Source organism: Pieris rapae, chromosome 16 (genome assembly GCF_905147795.1).
Source record: "Pieris rapae chromosome 16, ilPieRapa1.1, whole genome shotgun sequence".
Classification (NCBI taxonomy): Eukaryota; Metazoa; Arthropoda; class Insecta; order Lepidoptera; family Pieridae; genus Pieris; species Pieris rapae.
The window spans coordinates 5394803-5413261 of NC_059524.1; the positions used below are offsets into that span (position 1 = coordinate 5394803).

Sequence of the window (18459 nt, forward strand, 5' to 3'; positions counted from 1 at the left end):
ATAAATTAAAGGCAAGGTTATCTTATCAAAGTACTTTGAACGTATCGTTTGGTCGTGAAATTTTCGCAAATATTTAAATCCAGTTTCGTATTCATGCAGTTACGTCATGCTTTGAATGATTGATTATAAAATGGTTTCGAAGGAAATTAACTGTATTTTTACCAATACATTTTTAAGACGTCAATCATATTAGTTATAAATGTCATTTATATGTCTAAAATGTAGATTTTCTGGAATGTTAAGCAAATTTTCTTCTTATTTTTTAAATCTAACCATGCCGCGTATTATAATCAGTTAGCCATTTTGTACATGATTCAAATTTTCCAACTATAATCAGCTTGTGAGAGTTAAAAGGATTTTGAAATTGTAATTATAACTCATGTATGATTCCTCTGCACTAAAACATACTTGTTATATGTTTTTTTTTATTTAAGCCAAGGAACTAAGGCGCTCAATGCCGATGCCATTGAAGAATAGTTTATACTGCACCATTTTAGTGGCTACAAAGACACCACATATGCAAATATCTTAAATCGTGACCCGTCTATACCAATATTACAAAAAAGAGAAAAGATTTGTAACGAATTAGCTCAAAAAGTGCCTACTGGTATTTTTGAGTTTGATTATTTTTGAATTTAGAATTTGAATCTGAAAAATTCTTTCACGATTTGAAGGCTACATTTATTAATACAGACTATTTTAATTGCAAGAAAAAAAAAGAACGCCTCCAAAAATTACAATAAATGCTTCCCAAGGTGTAAAATTTGCCTATTAAATATCTTTCATCGCCTATGCTGTGAAAACGATTGATGTTAGAACAAAAAATCTTTCACAATGGTTAAGAACATATTGAAGACATAAATGACCCATGCAAAACCGGGACGGGCCGCTAGTAAGTTATAAAAATATATAAGTTACTTTAAATTTGGATAGAATGCCATTATGCGGTCTGTAAATATGAATAAAGAGTTGTTTTTGTTAACGTGAGCCAAGGACAAAGTAATAAACCGGACGGGGAGCAAAAACAAGGGGACTTAGAGGCAAGAACGTTTAATCAGTCGTTCCAGTGCGCACTGACCAATTGTCCTTGGCCCGATATTTACTTTGCTCTATTACTGTGTATTTAAATGATATATGATAACGTTTATGTATTAGATAGCAGAGCTACCACTGCTGAAATCTACCTTGGAATTATTATTTTTGGTGCAAATCATATATCTTTTGTATCGTTTATATCTGAATGCTTTTATGAAACAGTTAGTAGTTTGATTTATTTAACTGAATCAGTAGGAAGACAATAGTTAATTATTATAATGTATGTTCTCTATACCACGCTGTCAACCCACGACTAAATGATTATAGACAAGAATGAGACAATAGTATTCATCTATATTTTAATACAGATATTTAATCGGTAAATTCAAATGCAATATAGAAAAAATGGTTCGACAATTTAAAACAATGTAGATTAGAGTTTTATGTTATAGAGTACTCCATGATCTTAAAATTACATATTCGTAAATAAAACCGCAGGCTATTGATTTTTTTAAAAATCATTCTGATCTAATTCTAAAATCATATATAAATTTTGTATATTCAAATAAACTCATGCGCAGTATCTATTCGGGTTGTCTTGAGAGAATGTCTTTGACAATAAGGCCATTCATTAAACTGTTATTTATACTGATATCATAGACGGGAAATATTTGTATGTAAGTATGTTTGAAACGAATTGACTCAAAAAGTACTGCACTGAATTTAATTTATTTCAACATTTGAATGCTACATTATTACTGATTAATATTAATATAATTACAAGAACATCAATATTTAAAGAAAAAAATATATAAAAAATAACTGTCCAACCGCGCGAAGCCACGGGTCTCTAATTTTAAATAAAATTAGTTGTATACTTTTATTGAAAATTTATCTATGTACAATAATATTATGAAAGTTATTTATATTGCCTTACAATCTGTTAGAGCAGTATAAACACAATATTTAGTAAGGAAGCAATGGTTTTCCAGCCAGACCTAAATTTAACTCAAAGTTACACCTTTGCATCCGCCTATATTATTTTACGAGTTCACAAGCTTTAGATTTTCTAGGAAACACCCTCAAGCGTCCTATACCAATATTGTTCATGACACTAAAAGTGGAGGGCCCTTCCCGGAGTTCCAAGTCACTAAAATTTGACCCTTAATATTTACGGATGTGGTTTGCAATAAAGTCGGCGGTTTTGTGAGGTTTTTTAGACATTTATCTATTTGCTGTTCTAGACGTAAAACGTTTATAGTTTACGTAAAATTAAAAAAAAATGTGTCAATAATAAAACAGGATGTGATTTAATTAAAAAAGATTTCATGTAAAGATCATTTTTTGAGTTTGGATAAAGACGTTATTAATAAAAATAAAACCATAGAACATACTAATACGGACATGATTGATTTGACATAATCGTTTTCAAAACAATTTTTTGTTGGTACAACGGCTTTCGACTTTTTCTCATTGAAATAAGTAAAATTATATTCACTTACGGAGCTTACACGTTTATGTATGCAAACGAGCACTTGACTTGTCGAAATGTAATTAGAATTCATACTCTCACTACGACTGACAATTTCCCCAGTGATGTACAGTTTTTGCTTCTTCGCTTTAGTGTTCGAAATACAAATAATTTACATATTAACAATTGCGTCAAACAATTACAAATGTACCATTTATTCTTTGTGAAAATATTTTTACAGTATTACAAATTGGATTCTGATAATATTCTAAATTTAAATTTCTCCATGTTTAGAGATTTCAAAAATTATATTCTGCTAAGCGAATTTTGGCGGGTGATTTTCAGAACCTGCATGCAACATAGGACTTTACTAAAATTTTGTCTAGTCACAGAATTCATCGGAAATAGATTATTACTCGCGAAACTAACGACGTTAATGCATACACTTGAACATATTCTAATCGTAACTACTATTATTAATGCGAAAGTGACTTTCTTAACACTAAAATAGGGATTCGGGATGTACCGTGATCTCCTTTGAGAGGCCATGAACAAACATATACGTATATTTATCTTTAAACTTTATAGAAACCTATACCTAAACGAACTTTGCTTGTACATTGAGTTCGTAAACTGGATAATCCCATTTCTCACGGATACGTGTCGAAAGTCGTAACGAAATGTTAAGTGTCTGAACCCACGCGTACACAAACACATTCTTTGGAGATATAATCTAGCAATCGATGCACTGTTTTTAAATCTTATCTGATATGTAATCGGCGCTATTTATGCAATAGCGATAAGCCAATTAAACCATGCTGAAGAAGTCAAGGAGTGGCGCTCATACAATCTGTCTTGCCTAATACCTACGTCTATAATAAATATTATATGTGAAATATATAGCGTCGCAGTGTTTTCCAAAAATATATATGAATCATATTTTGTTTTAATTTACATCCTGTTACTTTAACGGACCGCGTTTCGCGAATGCAAAAGGAACGCAAATATGGTAGATGTTATTTATAAATCGCCTATAATGAAATAATTCAAGTTTGTAACGTGATAACATTTATAAAAACAATCAAACTATATTCTTGTAATTTATACTTGAAGCAAGTTTTACCTGTACTGTTTTTCTCATTCTGGATTTGATGCGAAGTATTTTTGCTCGAAACTCAATAACTGACAACCAACATGCTAAAACCAGCATGAAATTTAATACCCTTGTAATTCGAAATTAAATTCACGTCAAGTAATTTTAATTTGATCTTAAATTTAGACAACCGTTGATATGTGATTTCGTTTTTAAGAACCTTCTACGTACAAATGTAGTCGATGTTGTAAGAAAAATAATGAATAAAAAAATGAATAATTTATGTTTAAAATTAAAATGTGTGTTTTATACTAATATGTTTAGCCACATTCTATTCGGTACCTTTGCAGGGGTTTGTTGTTTTTATTGCCAATCGACTGTAGATTCTGAAAAGCCAGTATATAATAAATATTCTTAACAGTGTCTTATTGCTTATAATTAAACAGGAACGCCAAAGAGAATTTAATTAAGATCTAGTTAGCTCTCGAGTGCTATTCACAATGAAACAATGTCTTACACAGCTTTAATTTATATTTTACTTGCTACTAGAGGTTGGTAGCTTTTTCTGCAGGGAATTAGGAGCATAATCTTTACAAGGAAAATTCTTATAGCCTATAGTTTATATGATTAAAGAACTATATTTCTGATTACAAAAATGTATTTTATTTACATGAGAAATTAGCCGTCCCGATTTTAGTCTAGTATGTTCTCTCTAACATGCATCTTAAATACCACACACAATTTTAAATCATCACTTAATCTTACACCGAACGTTGAAAATGAATTATAATATCAATCAGAGATAATCAAGAAATGCGATTAGTATTTTCTAGTATAGAATAGAAATTTCTACACAAGCGATATGTTTTAATTTCCATAACATAGAAAATTAATGTTATTTATAATGACATGTGCAACAAGCAAGTTCGTGTTACTTTAATATAGATTCAATATAGGTCAATTGTCAATTAAAATAAAAAGATTTTGATTTATGCTAGTGGCATTCGAAGCGCCATTCATGAATCTATTTATCATATATCGCACGTCAGTATTACAAAGATGTTCCATCTAGTGTCAGAACGTGACAAGGAAATTAAAATCGCCTTGGTCTAGCTTTAGAGTCGTGTAGAACTCATGGCCGCTAGCCAGATCTTATATTCCTAGTACAATCGTAGCGTGCCTAAAATCCTAACAATAACATTCATTATCATAACAGAGAGAGTTCCTCGTGAGGTATTCGTATATTGCTAAAGTACATTCATTTTGTGTATCTGATTAAAAAAAAGTTAAAATACAATAAAATACGTAATTATATAATAAGATATTTCATACTCCAGACTAGCTCCACATTCTTAAATCTTTATCTATTGGTTTATAGGACAAAGCAAGATTTTCGGACACGAGTTGGCAAATACATCGAACGTGGACACGAAATGGGGACCCAATACCTCGATCGCCAGAAACTGCGCGTGCGCCGACGAAACAATCACCGACCGCCTCACCTGACGTACGACAAGACGACCAGAATGGAATCTATGACACCATCACTGTGAGAGATAAGGTAACATAAAATATAGCGTATAATTTTCACTTCGTTTTTAAATATTTGAAAAGCTTTTCGTAGTTCTTGCCGCTTTTTTAATACACAAATAGCTATGTACCTTGTCGTAAATACTCGACCAAATCCAGGTAGTACTAGAGAAGGGACAAGTAAAATGTGAATGTCATGACGGTGGATAAAGCTATTGGAGATTCACGGTCAAAAATAAGAAATAAAATAAAATAATTAAATATTTAACGTCTTTTAAAAAACACCTCTTAACCATATCCTTTCCTTTCGATCAATCATCTGTGACTTTTGTAATTATACTATTATATTTTGCAATTGTAAATATATTATTATTATATTATAGATCATAGCATTAATTGAGAATCATGGCTCTTAAGATTTACTTTTAGATTTTGTGTTTTATTTTAGATGTTAGTTTTCTAAATTTATACGTCTACATTGTTATTTGTAATGTTTATTCATTTAGTTATGCACTTTACCCTTAGTACTGTTTATTTTTAATTACTTTACTAGGATTTCCTGAACGGTAGTACCGATGCTGCTACCCGATGCCTCCTTAATATTTTATGTTATTTGATTCTATATGTACTATAAATTTAACAAAATGCTAATAAATAAATACTTAGATTTTCGACATCAAAAGGTGAATAGAAATGTAAAACTTTGCATAACGCTTCAACCTGTACAAGTGTTTATACCATATGTAACACGCATACTACGGGAAATCACGACACACAATTAAGTAGGTAGGACCCAAGTCAAAGCTACAATTTGAGAATGCAACTAAATTCTAATTAGTGAAACCCACTATTATTAAGAGTGAAATCGTTAGAAACCTCTCAGATGATGTATTATGACAATTCCGCAAATAAATCCTTCGGCTTTGGATCTTGCGGCCTATCATTATTTATGGGCACGTAATCTACAATCGTAAATGATGTTTAATTGAGGAAGTTTCTAAATGCTTCATAATATTTTGCATAGTATTGTTACTGTTATATCGTATGTGCAGTTAAAGTAAACTAAATTGATAATAAATAAAATACCTTTTAACTTTAATACATATAATTAATTAAATATACCTTTTAACTTTCTAGTCGTTCACTGATTAAGAATGGTCGTGGTCAAGTTCAATTGACATTATCAAATTCAGTTATACGCGCGTGATAATGTGAATTTCTTAACCCATCCTCAAATAATAAAATGTCGCAAAAATCATATAAAATAGTCTCAAAAAATATTTTAGTACCATCGCAATGTGGTTAACCTTAGGAACCCAGGTATAGATTTACGTTAACCGATCGTAAATCATAATCGAGTGGTCCACGGTACTTGCAAGATATGCACTTCCCGCTGTTTCCAATGTTCCTTTGTAGGGCTAGTGACTCGACCTTAGGTTATTGCACTTAGGATATGTTTTCTTAGAGAATAAGATAAAAGGACAGAGTTCCAGGATCTCTGTAATGTGTAGGAAACAAATATATCTACCAGAGAAGTATGTAGGATACCTGAGATTATCATTTATTCATTAGATTATCCTTATCATTTAACATAATTTAAATAGTTATTTACAGCAAAAACAATTGTTTAAAGAAAAACACTTTTTTAACGGATTGAAGTTATAATTATTGTAAACATAATTTTAAATTTAACCGACGTTTCGCGTGCTTTACAGCGTGCGTGGTCACGGTGACTGAAGACAAAAGGTGTTGAATGTCAAAAAAGTATCACAGCTGTAGAAAATGTTGTATTATCTGTATTTATTTCCCTGTAGTTGGATCGACTAAAAGATGTAGGGTTTCTGCAGAAATTGCTCACGGTGTCTCAATACAATTTATTGTCTTTAAAAACAATTGTTATTAAAGACAATAAATTGTATTGAGACGATGGATTTTTTGTAAAATAACATATTATCGTTACAATTCGTTACATGATTTTATGAAACATTCATAATTATGTTTATACATATAACAATGATGTCATTTGTTTGTACGCAAGTAGTTTTACTCGTATAATGCAACAAAGGTGATAATATCCTACTAATGATATGCCTTGGTTCGTGCATCGCATATTAATTTTGTTAAACCGCACTAGATACCTATTTCATGTTTGCATTGCATACAATATATTAAGTTTAATACCTGGATTCTTAATTACTGGAAGGTTTAATATAGTAAAACACAAATGCGTTCATTTGTAAACTTTACTGCAATTATACGTTTTGGTAAAGCGAATTAACGCCCGTTAATATTTTAATTAATTCAGATTTTTTTTAGACCCCTGTAATCAAAGATTAATTGAAGATAAAACCAATATCTAATAAAATCTTAAAAAATACTAAAATCTAATTCTTATTAGCAGTTCTTTTAAAATTCTCTTGTATACGAGTGGCTAAACAAAAAACGATCGTTGGCAATTTACCACGCGCTGATTGCTATCATTCCAAACAATTTAATTCACCAATGGAGTCGGTGTTAAGTGAATCATTTCTTTTTAGTCGCAAGATAATTATGAACACAGACTTTAAGTGCTTTGGTTGATAACTGAAATTTATGATATGAAGAAATTAATTTCTTTATAATATAAGATAAGATGTTTGTTGTTTACGTTATGTTACATAAACATCACATTCAAAACGAAACCATATTAAAAACATTTGAAAAACAGGCAAAACCGGAAAATGATTTATTGTTTATTTTGCCGCTAGATATCATAAACTATATTACGTATTTATAATAAGAAATGTTTATTTATAGCACACAATAAGAAAAAACATTAAGAAAGTAATTAAACGTGTTTAGCATAGTATTCTCTTCCCTCTCTCTTCAGTCTCGCACTTTATGAGTTGTCCAAAAATGCAGAAATATGTCCAAAAACGTATAGTCCATGTTATGGCCAAATTTTGTGTTATGTGTTTTACATAGATATGTGTTTGATTAAATACATACTATCCTCTTTTGTGTAATGTGTTTGTTAAGCGCTTCTGAGATGTAATCCATTATTGATATTAGAATTTAATGATCGAACCACTTTGCCACTAACGCCGGATGATCTCATAGTTTACGTCAAACATAACGAGAATCTACCTAATCAGGGTTGCCTAAATGATTTCATATCTTCTAATATAAAATGGACTCAGATCTCCTTCAAACTTGTAAATTTTCTCAGAATTATTCAGGCAAAACGAGGTGGCCTTCAGTGATCAACATGCTTAATTATTTTCATATCAATTCAGTAACATTCAGCGAAATTACTAACTGTGTAAGTAATATAAAGCATAGTAAAATTATTTAACTCCGATTTATTATTTTTTGTAAATTGCTCCAGTTCTTTTTGTTGACAATAATTATAATTTTACGGAACTCTATCACAAAAATCGTAATTAACACTTACAATATTAGGCACTTTACACGGTTGTGTCGTTTAAGTGGCTTCAGCGTGAGAAGCTCATCCCTGAGGTCGTAGGTTCGATCCCCAGCTGTGCACCAATAGACTTTCTGTCTATGTGTGCATTTAACATGCTCGAACGGGAACGAATATTATGTGAAAACTGCTTTAGACCCAAAAAGTCGACGGCGTGTTTCAGGCACAGCTGATTGCCTACTCGCCAATTAGATTTACAAATGATCCTGAAACGGATACAGAAATCTGAAGCTCGTACTTAAAAAGGTTGTAGCGCCACTGGTTTTATATTGGACTTTAATAATAAAAAAAAAGTCACAGTAATACGAATAAAATGAATAAAAGATGTGTAGAAGAGTTTGTTACGCTGTCTGGGGTCGTAGTTGAATAATTTAAGACCTAGCTGAAGGTCAAAGGTAAATTATGTTAATGCAGATAGAATACAAAAGTCGTACAAATTTACTTAAGGATTACGGTACTTTCTTATAGCAATATGAAGTTTATATCGAATCTTTTAAAGGATACAAATTGCCTGATACCCTGACGTAAATAAAAAGTAATTTGTAATGTGAACATTAGTCTTTATAGAATTTGTGATATCATAGGCCTTTGAAATGGTATTCCAAACACTTATTGTATATCATGAGCTTCTTAAAGTATTTTAATTAAAAAAGTTAAATTTTAACAAGATAAAAATCGTGTTTGTTTATCTACACGCGTTAGAAGTTATACTTTTTTAGCGCAAGAAGGTAAAAATCTTTTAATTTTTTTTATCTTTCGCCTTATTCTACAGAAAAAATTTACTCCTGTAATTTTTCCCTGTATAACTTCAAACTAAAATGTTGACTATCGCTAACTTCAGCGTGTCGGTTTTTGTGACGGTATGCGCGCGCATCGTAAAAAATTATTATCATCATTTTGAAATTTAATTAACAAAGAATGTTCAATAATATGTGATTCAAGAGAAAATTCTCCTATTTTAAGTTTAACAACAACAACAAAATATCTTTATTCATATAGGTAAACAAGTACACTTATGAACGTCAAAAAAATTAAATTAATTGTAAATTTACATTTACTACCAGTTCGCAAGTCAAGGGCGTAGAGCGGGCAAGAAGAACTGGCAAGAAACATTTATAGATATGCGCTTGACCTTTTGAGGTTTATAGTTAATAGATAGTTATATAACAAGTATGTATTGCTAATACAAGTGATTAGAATTTAAATGCTATCAAGGTTTGCCGGCAAGGCTAAGTAGGCAGAATCAATATATTTAAACATCCATTAAATAGGAATGATCTCATTCTTATAATCCGCTTTTGTGGAATAACTTACAAGATAATAGACTCGTAAGCCTGTTTCTATAGATTTAAATTTGAACGCATTATTTTGATTATTTTTTCTTGTCTCAATCTTTATATTTTACTCATTCCGTGAGTATTTAAGATATTTTTTTTCTATTACACAGCTTCTAGTCAAGCTATAAAACATAAAAAAATATATGTTTTAAAAGCCTTTTTGCTTATTGCTAACGTCCCGTTCATTATAAGCAAAGTTTAAATCTGTAGTTATTTTGTTTTAGTAAACATATATAGAATCCTTCGAAAAACCATACCAATTTAGAAGTGATATGAGGGAGTGACTAAGAAAACTTAAATATTATTGATTTATTTAAGTTCAAAATCCAAATTTGTGCCTCAATATTTTTTATTAAAACCCAATCATATTAAAATAACCCTTATAGCCTATACCATATATATCAAAGTTGTCAAAAATCAGTAAACAACTATGGAAATAGTAGCTTCGATGAAAGATTGATAAAGCAAATAAAACAGAAGTTATTTACAATTCGTTAGCGTTTGCGATATGACGGGACCACCCGCGGTCAGATATGCATCGCATCAGGTGACAGTTGACACCGAAGGCATTATACCACAGACTATACCCATGTCACCATTAATATATTTAAATCTCGCACTGTAAAAATTCACTGTATTTAAGAGTACAAATTGTGGATCTTTATTGTCATTATTCTGAAGTTATTCACGATTAAAATTATTATTTCCTTTCAGAATATCATTCTAGAATTTTGATGCTCGTTAAGATCAATCGAAAAATCAATCAATCGGACGTTCGATATGGATCAGTGTGATTAAAACAAATTACTTTCAAATCAAACAGGTTATCAAAGGGGCCGCAGAGGCGGGGTAACAAATTAAACTTGAGCGAATTGCAAACTTTTCTCACAATAAACTATATCACTAAATGTTGTCATTGTGCATAATCTGTGTTCTCTCTATTGTCTACGCTTTTTTAATCTATTACATAAACTTTTATTGGAAATTGTTTGTCTTTGTGTAGTATTTTTATTGGATTGTTGGTATACAATTAATCGGTTCGTTACGCTTTGTGTTGAATGTTCAGATTAATTGAGCCGGGTATTGTTATGTTAAAAATATTCGTAAGTTTACTTTATTTACTCCTGATTTTTACAATATTATAGGACAGTATAGTAACTTAGCGATATCAATTTTCCTTTTTTATGTTGTTCCGCTATTTGTGTTTGTGGGTAAATAAAATAAAAAGTCCCTGTCATCTTTGTAAATAAAATTTCTTAAATATATTTGATATGTTACTAGTTCCGGGACATTAGGCACTGCAAACAAATTTTACGTTTATAGTCAACTTTCTAAGGTACTCGATGCTCGTTTGAAATGTATTGATATAGAGCTATATTTTCTTCTTCTTTTGATCTAAATTTACTTGCCAATACCTTTCTGTATTGACAGATACGTAATAAGTTATATTGCATATAGCATTTATATTACTTGCTATGATTATATAAGTTCTAGACAGAGGGCATTACGGACAGAATTTCGCATTTTTACATTGAAAACCCAATTCTGTCTGTTTTTAGATTACGAATAAATCTATTTGAGCCATTTTTTTATTTATTTATGATAGATAAGGTTAGAAACTCAGAAGGTTCCAACTAATGAAAGATCATGTGAATATGATAAAGAAAATTTACCGACGTTTCGCGCTGTAAAGCACGCGAAACGTCGGTAAATTTAAAATTGTTTAAATAATTAATTTTAAGTTTACAATAATACAAACTTAATCCTTAATAACTTCAATCCGTTAAAAAAGTGTTTTTCTTTAATATTAGTTCTTTTTCCGTGTGTTAAACCGAAATGTAGTATAAAATCACATTTAATAAAAATAAAGGGTAATAATAAATAATATTAAAACGCAATTTAATATTTAGCATATTAAATAATATTAAAATATGAAATTGTTTTGAATGCACACCGTAGTCATAGGAGTCGTGCGGTCCTTGAGATATTATGATAATTTATCGGTTTGGTGCACTCATACTCAGTTCTCGCAAAAGTTAACTTGCTATAACGTGGCTCATTAGAAGTACCGCAAAAGCATTAAGTTGACATATAAAGTAATACGTCAGAATGGCCCGGGGCAAGATCGAATGGGAATACGTGATTGGAGTACACGAACTGCCCTTTGATAGGTGGGCTTAGAAGATCCGTGAGAAATTTTCTCTTGTTCAAGTTAGCCGTTGTATCTTATACAAATCATCTATTTGTTCGTTAGAATTGGCTCAATGTAAAAAGATTTCAGTCGCGCGTTACTTGGAAATAAAATAAAATTGATAATTAATATTTTTATATCTTTTTGTACATTTATAAATATAAAGTCTGTTAGACTCTTTTTTTAAATTAATTAGTGCAGTTTTATTTGGAGCTAGGAAATTGAAAAATATGAAGTACTTACTAGCTACTTTGGACGCAGTAAGTATTCTTATTATAAAATTTTTATTTCAGTGGATTTTGTATTAAAAGTTATCGTAGACCTGGAAAATACGTGCACCTGCTTCATATATTATAATATCAAACATAATCGACGTAAGCACTATGAGGGGGGGGGGGGATATTTGTCTTTCGTAGTTACGTTAACAGTAATTATTTAGTTTAACATGTGTTATAGGAGGGGAGGAAATAAACTGCAGTAAATCTGCATAGGTAATACTTGAACCGGCCCAAACATATAATTGTAACAAAATATTATTAGTTAAGTAATATGTATATCAACTGCAACTTAGTATATTATCTTGTTTACGGAGCTACCCGCCCGCCCTACTATATGAAACGCGCGATTAGGCGGGCGGCGCGTGGCCTAATAATTATGAATGAACTATAGCTGTTGCGTAACGCTTTAATATATTTATAGTTTGTACGTTTTATGATAAAAGCAAAACTATATTTATTACTTTTCAATCACCAGTGATTGATACTAACGATTTCAATCTAATATGGAAAGGTTATGGATCAATTATGAAATCAAACATTGATTGTATATGAAAGGAAATGTTTATCGATAGTTATAAAATACATTTTTTTTTATTTTGTTATACTATATAACTGATGGAGATTTTCTTAAGATTTTACAGAAGAAAAATACAATATTATAGCGAAAAATTGTTTAGAAGTGCAGAGAGGGGTGCAAAAATAAGATGACGGTTGCCTAGTAACGTGGCGTCGAAGCGGCGAGCGTGGACGACGGTACGACGCCTCGTGCCAGACGCCAGTCCTTCAGCTGCAGTTCAGCGTCGCGTTACGTCCTGCACACTCGCTGCATCCTAGAAAAAATACTACAGTTCCCAAATTATGTTACGCGTGCGGTGACGAATGGAATGGGTCTATTTTTAAACTCTATAAAAGTGTCAAAAGTGAATTCACTTGTTTCGTTGTGCTAATGAGTTTTCAATAGTGTTCACCAGCTTTATAAAGTTTTTTTATGTTTATCGTGATACTTAAAGACATATAATAATTAAAAGTTTTAATTTTAAAAACGAAGACGTTAAACATTATTTGCTCATTATGTAGATAGAAATATCTGCGAAGACAAGAGAATGAAGCACTGAGATTACATTTGATAAGATAACTTGATAAACCAAAGAAGTATGCAAATTACAAGTGCCTCACAGAATAAATATTATATATTCATCTATATCAGCATTAATTGAAAACACATTTAAGTTATTCAAAATGTTTCATTTCTCAATCGTTATATTGGCATAAGAGACGAGCTTTTGTATGAGCTATTTGTGCTCATCGACAGGCAAAAAGAAAAATATAAACAGCTGGTGCGGAATGAAAGGATCGTAAAGAAAGATTCCGTAACCGCTCAGTTTCATAGATTTGACGATCTGTTATTTAGATGAGCCCCACCCCCAAGGTCATTAACCCTCGGTTCGAAGGTCAGGGTTATATGAAAGGATAAAATTAGCTTCAATACTTAAACAAATTTACGTATTCCTAAACAGCAATCTACTGTTCTTATATAATATTGCTTTTTAAAGATTTTAACATTAATGTTTGGCGATACATGTGTCCATAAAATTTAAAGTGTCGCAATGCAGGAGCGCATGCCCCATACGAGATCCTGCTTCCTGTGAGGTTTAATTTAATCCACTGACCAATGATCATTCTATGAAGAATTATTGCGCTTAAAAAACGCATAAAATTGTTTTATAACGCCTTTGAAATTTAAGAAATATATCTTGCTTCATTGATTGTAACCCCGATTTTAGGTGAATTATTAAGCTATTTACGGTGAGTTTGGATAATGCCGGTATAAAAAGTATGGAATATAATTGTGCGAGTGGAAGATGCGACCTCGTACATCGCGTTGTGATGACGGAGATGGCGATGCGGCGCGTGCGCTTCACCGACTTGCATTTGCATTGTGGAGGGCAGCGTTTCACTTGCAAAGAGACCCTCAACGGTCCAGAAGTAAACGTACCAAGCATGTTATAACGGTGCGTCTAGAGTTAACTCAATTTACATACTATAACATCAAAAGTCTCAACACACTTGGCGTCCACATGAATTATATTTAAAAATACTGACTTAAAGTTCTTTTAAAAGTTTGCAAGGTAGACATCACTGTAACGATCAACTTTTTTTGAGCAGTGTTATTCTCAACCCTGAAGTAATAGCTTTAACCGGCTATGTGTTATGTACCTACCTATGATCTTACTGTCTATATGTGCATTCGACTTGCGCTCGTGATGTGAAACCGCCGTGTGGAAATTTGGCTTGTCTTAGAGCCAAACAGTTGACTATTAGAAAAAAATAGTGATCATGAAAAAAGAATAGAAATCTGAGGCCCAGAACTAAAAGGTTGTAGTGGAACTGGGTTTGTGGAAGTCTTTTACTATCGTTCTATATATTCGCGTATATCATGTTGCCTTATGAAGTAATTTAAATGTTCCGAAGTCAAGGCTTTTGCTTGTTAGTCATGTAGTATCAATTTAATGCAGTACTAACGCTGAGATCAAAGCAAAGAACCACATGCGCGTACTTAACTTCAATTAAGCGGTAACCCTGTTTGGTATCAATCATTAAGGTTATTTATATGATCGTGTAATTTGTTAGAAACTCATAATATATTATGATTACTGTAGTTTCTGTTAAATTAATATTCTAAGACTGTAGACGTATAAAGTAGTTTGTTGCGGTAATTATTTAAAGAATTGCTTATTACCAAATAATGCTGTTGGAAAAATACTTCTTTTTAGTACACCTGGGAAGTCTTCAATTCAATTTCTAGTACAAATGAACTATACAAATCAGCGAAAAAACTGATCTTTATCCGGGGTTCGATAATTCAAGATACATTAAACGTTATTATATTAAGTATTCATAATCTTATTACGCTGTCTTTTTCTATTTAACGGTGCTGACGCTGTGATGAAAAAGAGCGAATATTGAAAATACTGAAACATATATTTACTTAAATGCCCTGAAACCGTTAATTATTTAATTTATATGCGTGTTACTTTTAAGCCATACTTAGCAATGCTAATTCTACATTCGTCTTTAAAATTCAATGCGCAATTACTGCGACATACCATTACGAGATCTCCAGTGATAAAATACCAATTCCACAGTCACTAGATAGTATCGTCAAGGTATGTTTGCATTTTAGTTGATCGTGTAATCGTAAGTATTGGCCAGCCTCAAAAAGACGCGACTTAGCGACGAGTCCGCTCGTTGCATCTTTTTTGAAAAAAATATTTATCTACCTAGCAAAAATTTTTTTTATTATTAACCCACTTTAAAAATGGTTCCAATATCAAGTGAGCCTCCTGCTCGTTTGCCCCTTGTTACATAAAAAAAACTATCAATGTGACGTATAATTACATTTGTAATGAAATCCATGTCCCAGGAAATACGATTTGATTTTATCTCTAACCGTCTTAGTTATGTCGTATTGTAATTTAATACAAATATTTTTAACTTTAAAGTAACGTTTAAAATTTAATTTAAAAAAAACTCGTTACATTTTATTAGTAAATTCATATAAAAAATCCGATAATATAATTGAAATATTTAAAAATTATTGGGTAAACGATATCTTCAAGCGAACTTATATTTACAACTACTACTTAAATAGTATATTATTTAATCGTGTAGATCGGTTTTAAAACAGAAAATACCTACTAAAAATGATGTTTGATCGGTGTTTAGATATGTCATAAAAGTGATGGGTAGATTGATAAGATGTAGTGCAGTAACGGTAATTAGCGATCCATTATACCTGCAGTAATCACTTAGGCCACACCTTTCTTGATCATCTATCATAATAAACATTGGCCCCACGATACTCGCTCTAAAAGAACGTGTTAGTAAACGTGATGAAAGCGTGGTTGATATAAAATCAGGATTTAATGAAACAAAATCAGCGTTTAATCGGTAATAACTGCTGGTGGGATCTAGTGGAAAGTGTAAAACATTCACCAATCAACGGTGGAAGTGGAAGAAATGTGTGTAAAATATAAATGTACCTCAAATATAGTCCCAAGATCGCTCATTTATTTGAAATGTTTTACAGTAATCAATCATGAAATCTCATTAATAATTAAGAAACGTTTAGGAAATAAACAAGGTAAAGAAAAACAAAACAATCGAATAGTTACTGTGTTGAGTTACAGTCCTTTCTCAGTAGGTATTTTTACGGGATAATTTGGTCATAACGGTTATCTAAGCACGAACCGCTATAATAGTTCCTACTAGAACTGAATTAAATTTGAATAAATTTTGACACACAGCTGCCAACTCAAGGCGCCAGTAAATAAAAGGCGTGGATTAAATTACTTTCAGACAAGAAATCTATATTTTATTTCGATTGACAGGCGACCTTGTTAATGTGTTTTTAATTAAATTCCGTGTTTAACCTATGTAGATATTGACTTTGTATGTATATAGATACATCCATAATTAAAACTATTTATTTACGAACAGTTGTCATTTAACTAAGCAAAAACCAAGAATTACGTATGAATATTAAATTATTAAATTGAATAAATATAAGCGTTCAATGTATTTGAATAATTTTTCTAATGGATCAATAGATTTCTCTAATATGTGAATGATTTTAATGAGTTTTATTGTTTTTCTTCTAGACTCGTGCAGTCAGCGCGCCAGCTACGCCTGGACCTCTAACTTTCGCAACAGAATACGTAAGTTTTTTGTTTATCTTTACACATCCATCTACTCTATTTACTTACCAACTTTTGCTAAGTGTTTAGTTATTAAAATTAGCTTCTCCGACAACTATTGCCTTCCGTATTCAAACAAAGCACGTAATAATAATAAAACAAACTTGTTATTCCGTCGCTTACGCGTTCGTTTTTTTCGCGTGTGGATTTGGGTATGTTTTGATGCCCGGACCAACGGTCTAAGAGAGGAGTACATTAGTTCAAAAAACTATGTCCTGATATTTTATTTATAAACATATTTTTGACGAGCATTAAATCAATAGAAGTATCCACTGGTTTAATGCAATAGTTAGTTATAATTTTTTGCAAAGAACGTTTAAATTGGTTACAGTTTAAAGTAATTAGTGTATTTGAATATTTTCTGAAAAAACACTAAAAGGTTCAGAATCTGAAAAGTTGTTTACGTTTTATATGTTTTATTTTGTAAATATATAAACTACAGCGTGGGCAAAAGAGTCGCGGAGGCGGCACTTAAACAGAATAATTTCATTTCTACTATCTTAATCATAGTATTTTCAATTTATGGTTAGTATAAAGATAGTTTTATAGGGTAAGCCCCAAATAAATCGGATTAACGGCAAGATGCGCATAGTCGGTTTGCTCTGCGCCTACGCACGGCCTGTGTCACTTTCTAAGAGCTATGTCGCGCCTACGATGTTTTGGTTTCACATAAACATTTTACTTAGGTTAATCATCGGTTACCGTTCTTTTGACCCTGAAGGCAAATATTTTATGTTTACTAAGTATTTTTGGAAATACCTCTTCAAACTAATCCCGTACGTCGTTCGAGTATGCTTTATTAGTTTATTATATACTTACAGTTCAAAACACGTATTTCTCCGGATTTAGTTTTATTTTCTCAAATACATATATTTCAAACATATTTCGTAATACATACAGCAGCTGAGTGTCGCTGAGTGTTGCTGAGTGTTGCTGAGTGTTTCTGAGTGTCGCTGAGAGTTGTTGAGAGTTGTTGAGAGTTGCTGAGTGTTGCTGAGTGTTGCTGAGAGTTGTTGAAAGTTGCTGGACTTTGCTAACTACTGTTAAAATTTAATCTTTATCAACTAACCTGCATTATTTCAACAGGGAGGCCCAAGATCTATAAGCTACTCTGGAAGCGGAGGTCCGGCTTCGCGACTTGATTTGTGCTATGTGGCGGAACGAATGCTGGCTTTACACCTGCCTCACAGGGACGCACAAGCTGAGGCCCAAGCCGCGCATATGCTGACTAATAAACATGGCGAACATTTTATGGTAAATATCTATTGATATTGATATGTTCGGCAAGAGTGTGGTGACAGCAA

General features: G+C 31.7%; 1 protein-coding gene across 5 annotated transcripts in view; it reads left to right on the forward strand.

Moving 5' to 3' along the window:
• Positions 1 to 18459, forward strand: part of LOC110991409 (tensin) — an 85945-nt gene that overhangs the window by 45680 nt on the left and 21806 nt on the right. For all 5 annotated transcript variants that reach the window (XM_022256758.2, XM_022256760.2, XM_022256759.2 and 2 more), the window contains 3 exons: positions 4978 to 5160; positions 17060 to 17116; positions 18242 to 18409. In XM_022256758.2, coding sequence (XP_022112450.2) covers positions 4978 to 5160; positions 17060 to 17116; positions 18242 to 18409 — 408 coding nt within the window. The remainder of the gene's footprint in view (positions 1 to 4977; positions 5161 to 17059; positions 17117 to 18241; positions 18410 to 18459) is intronic.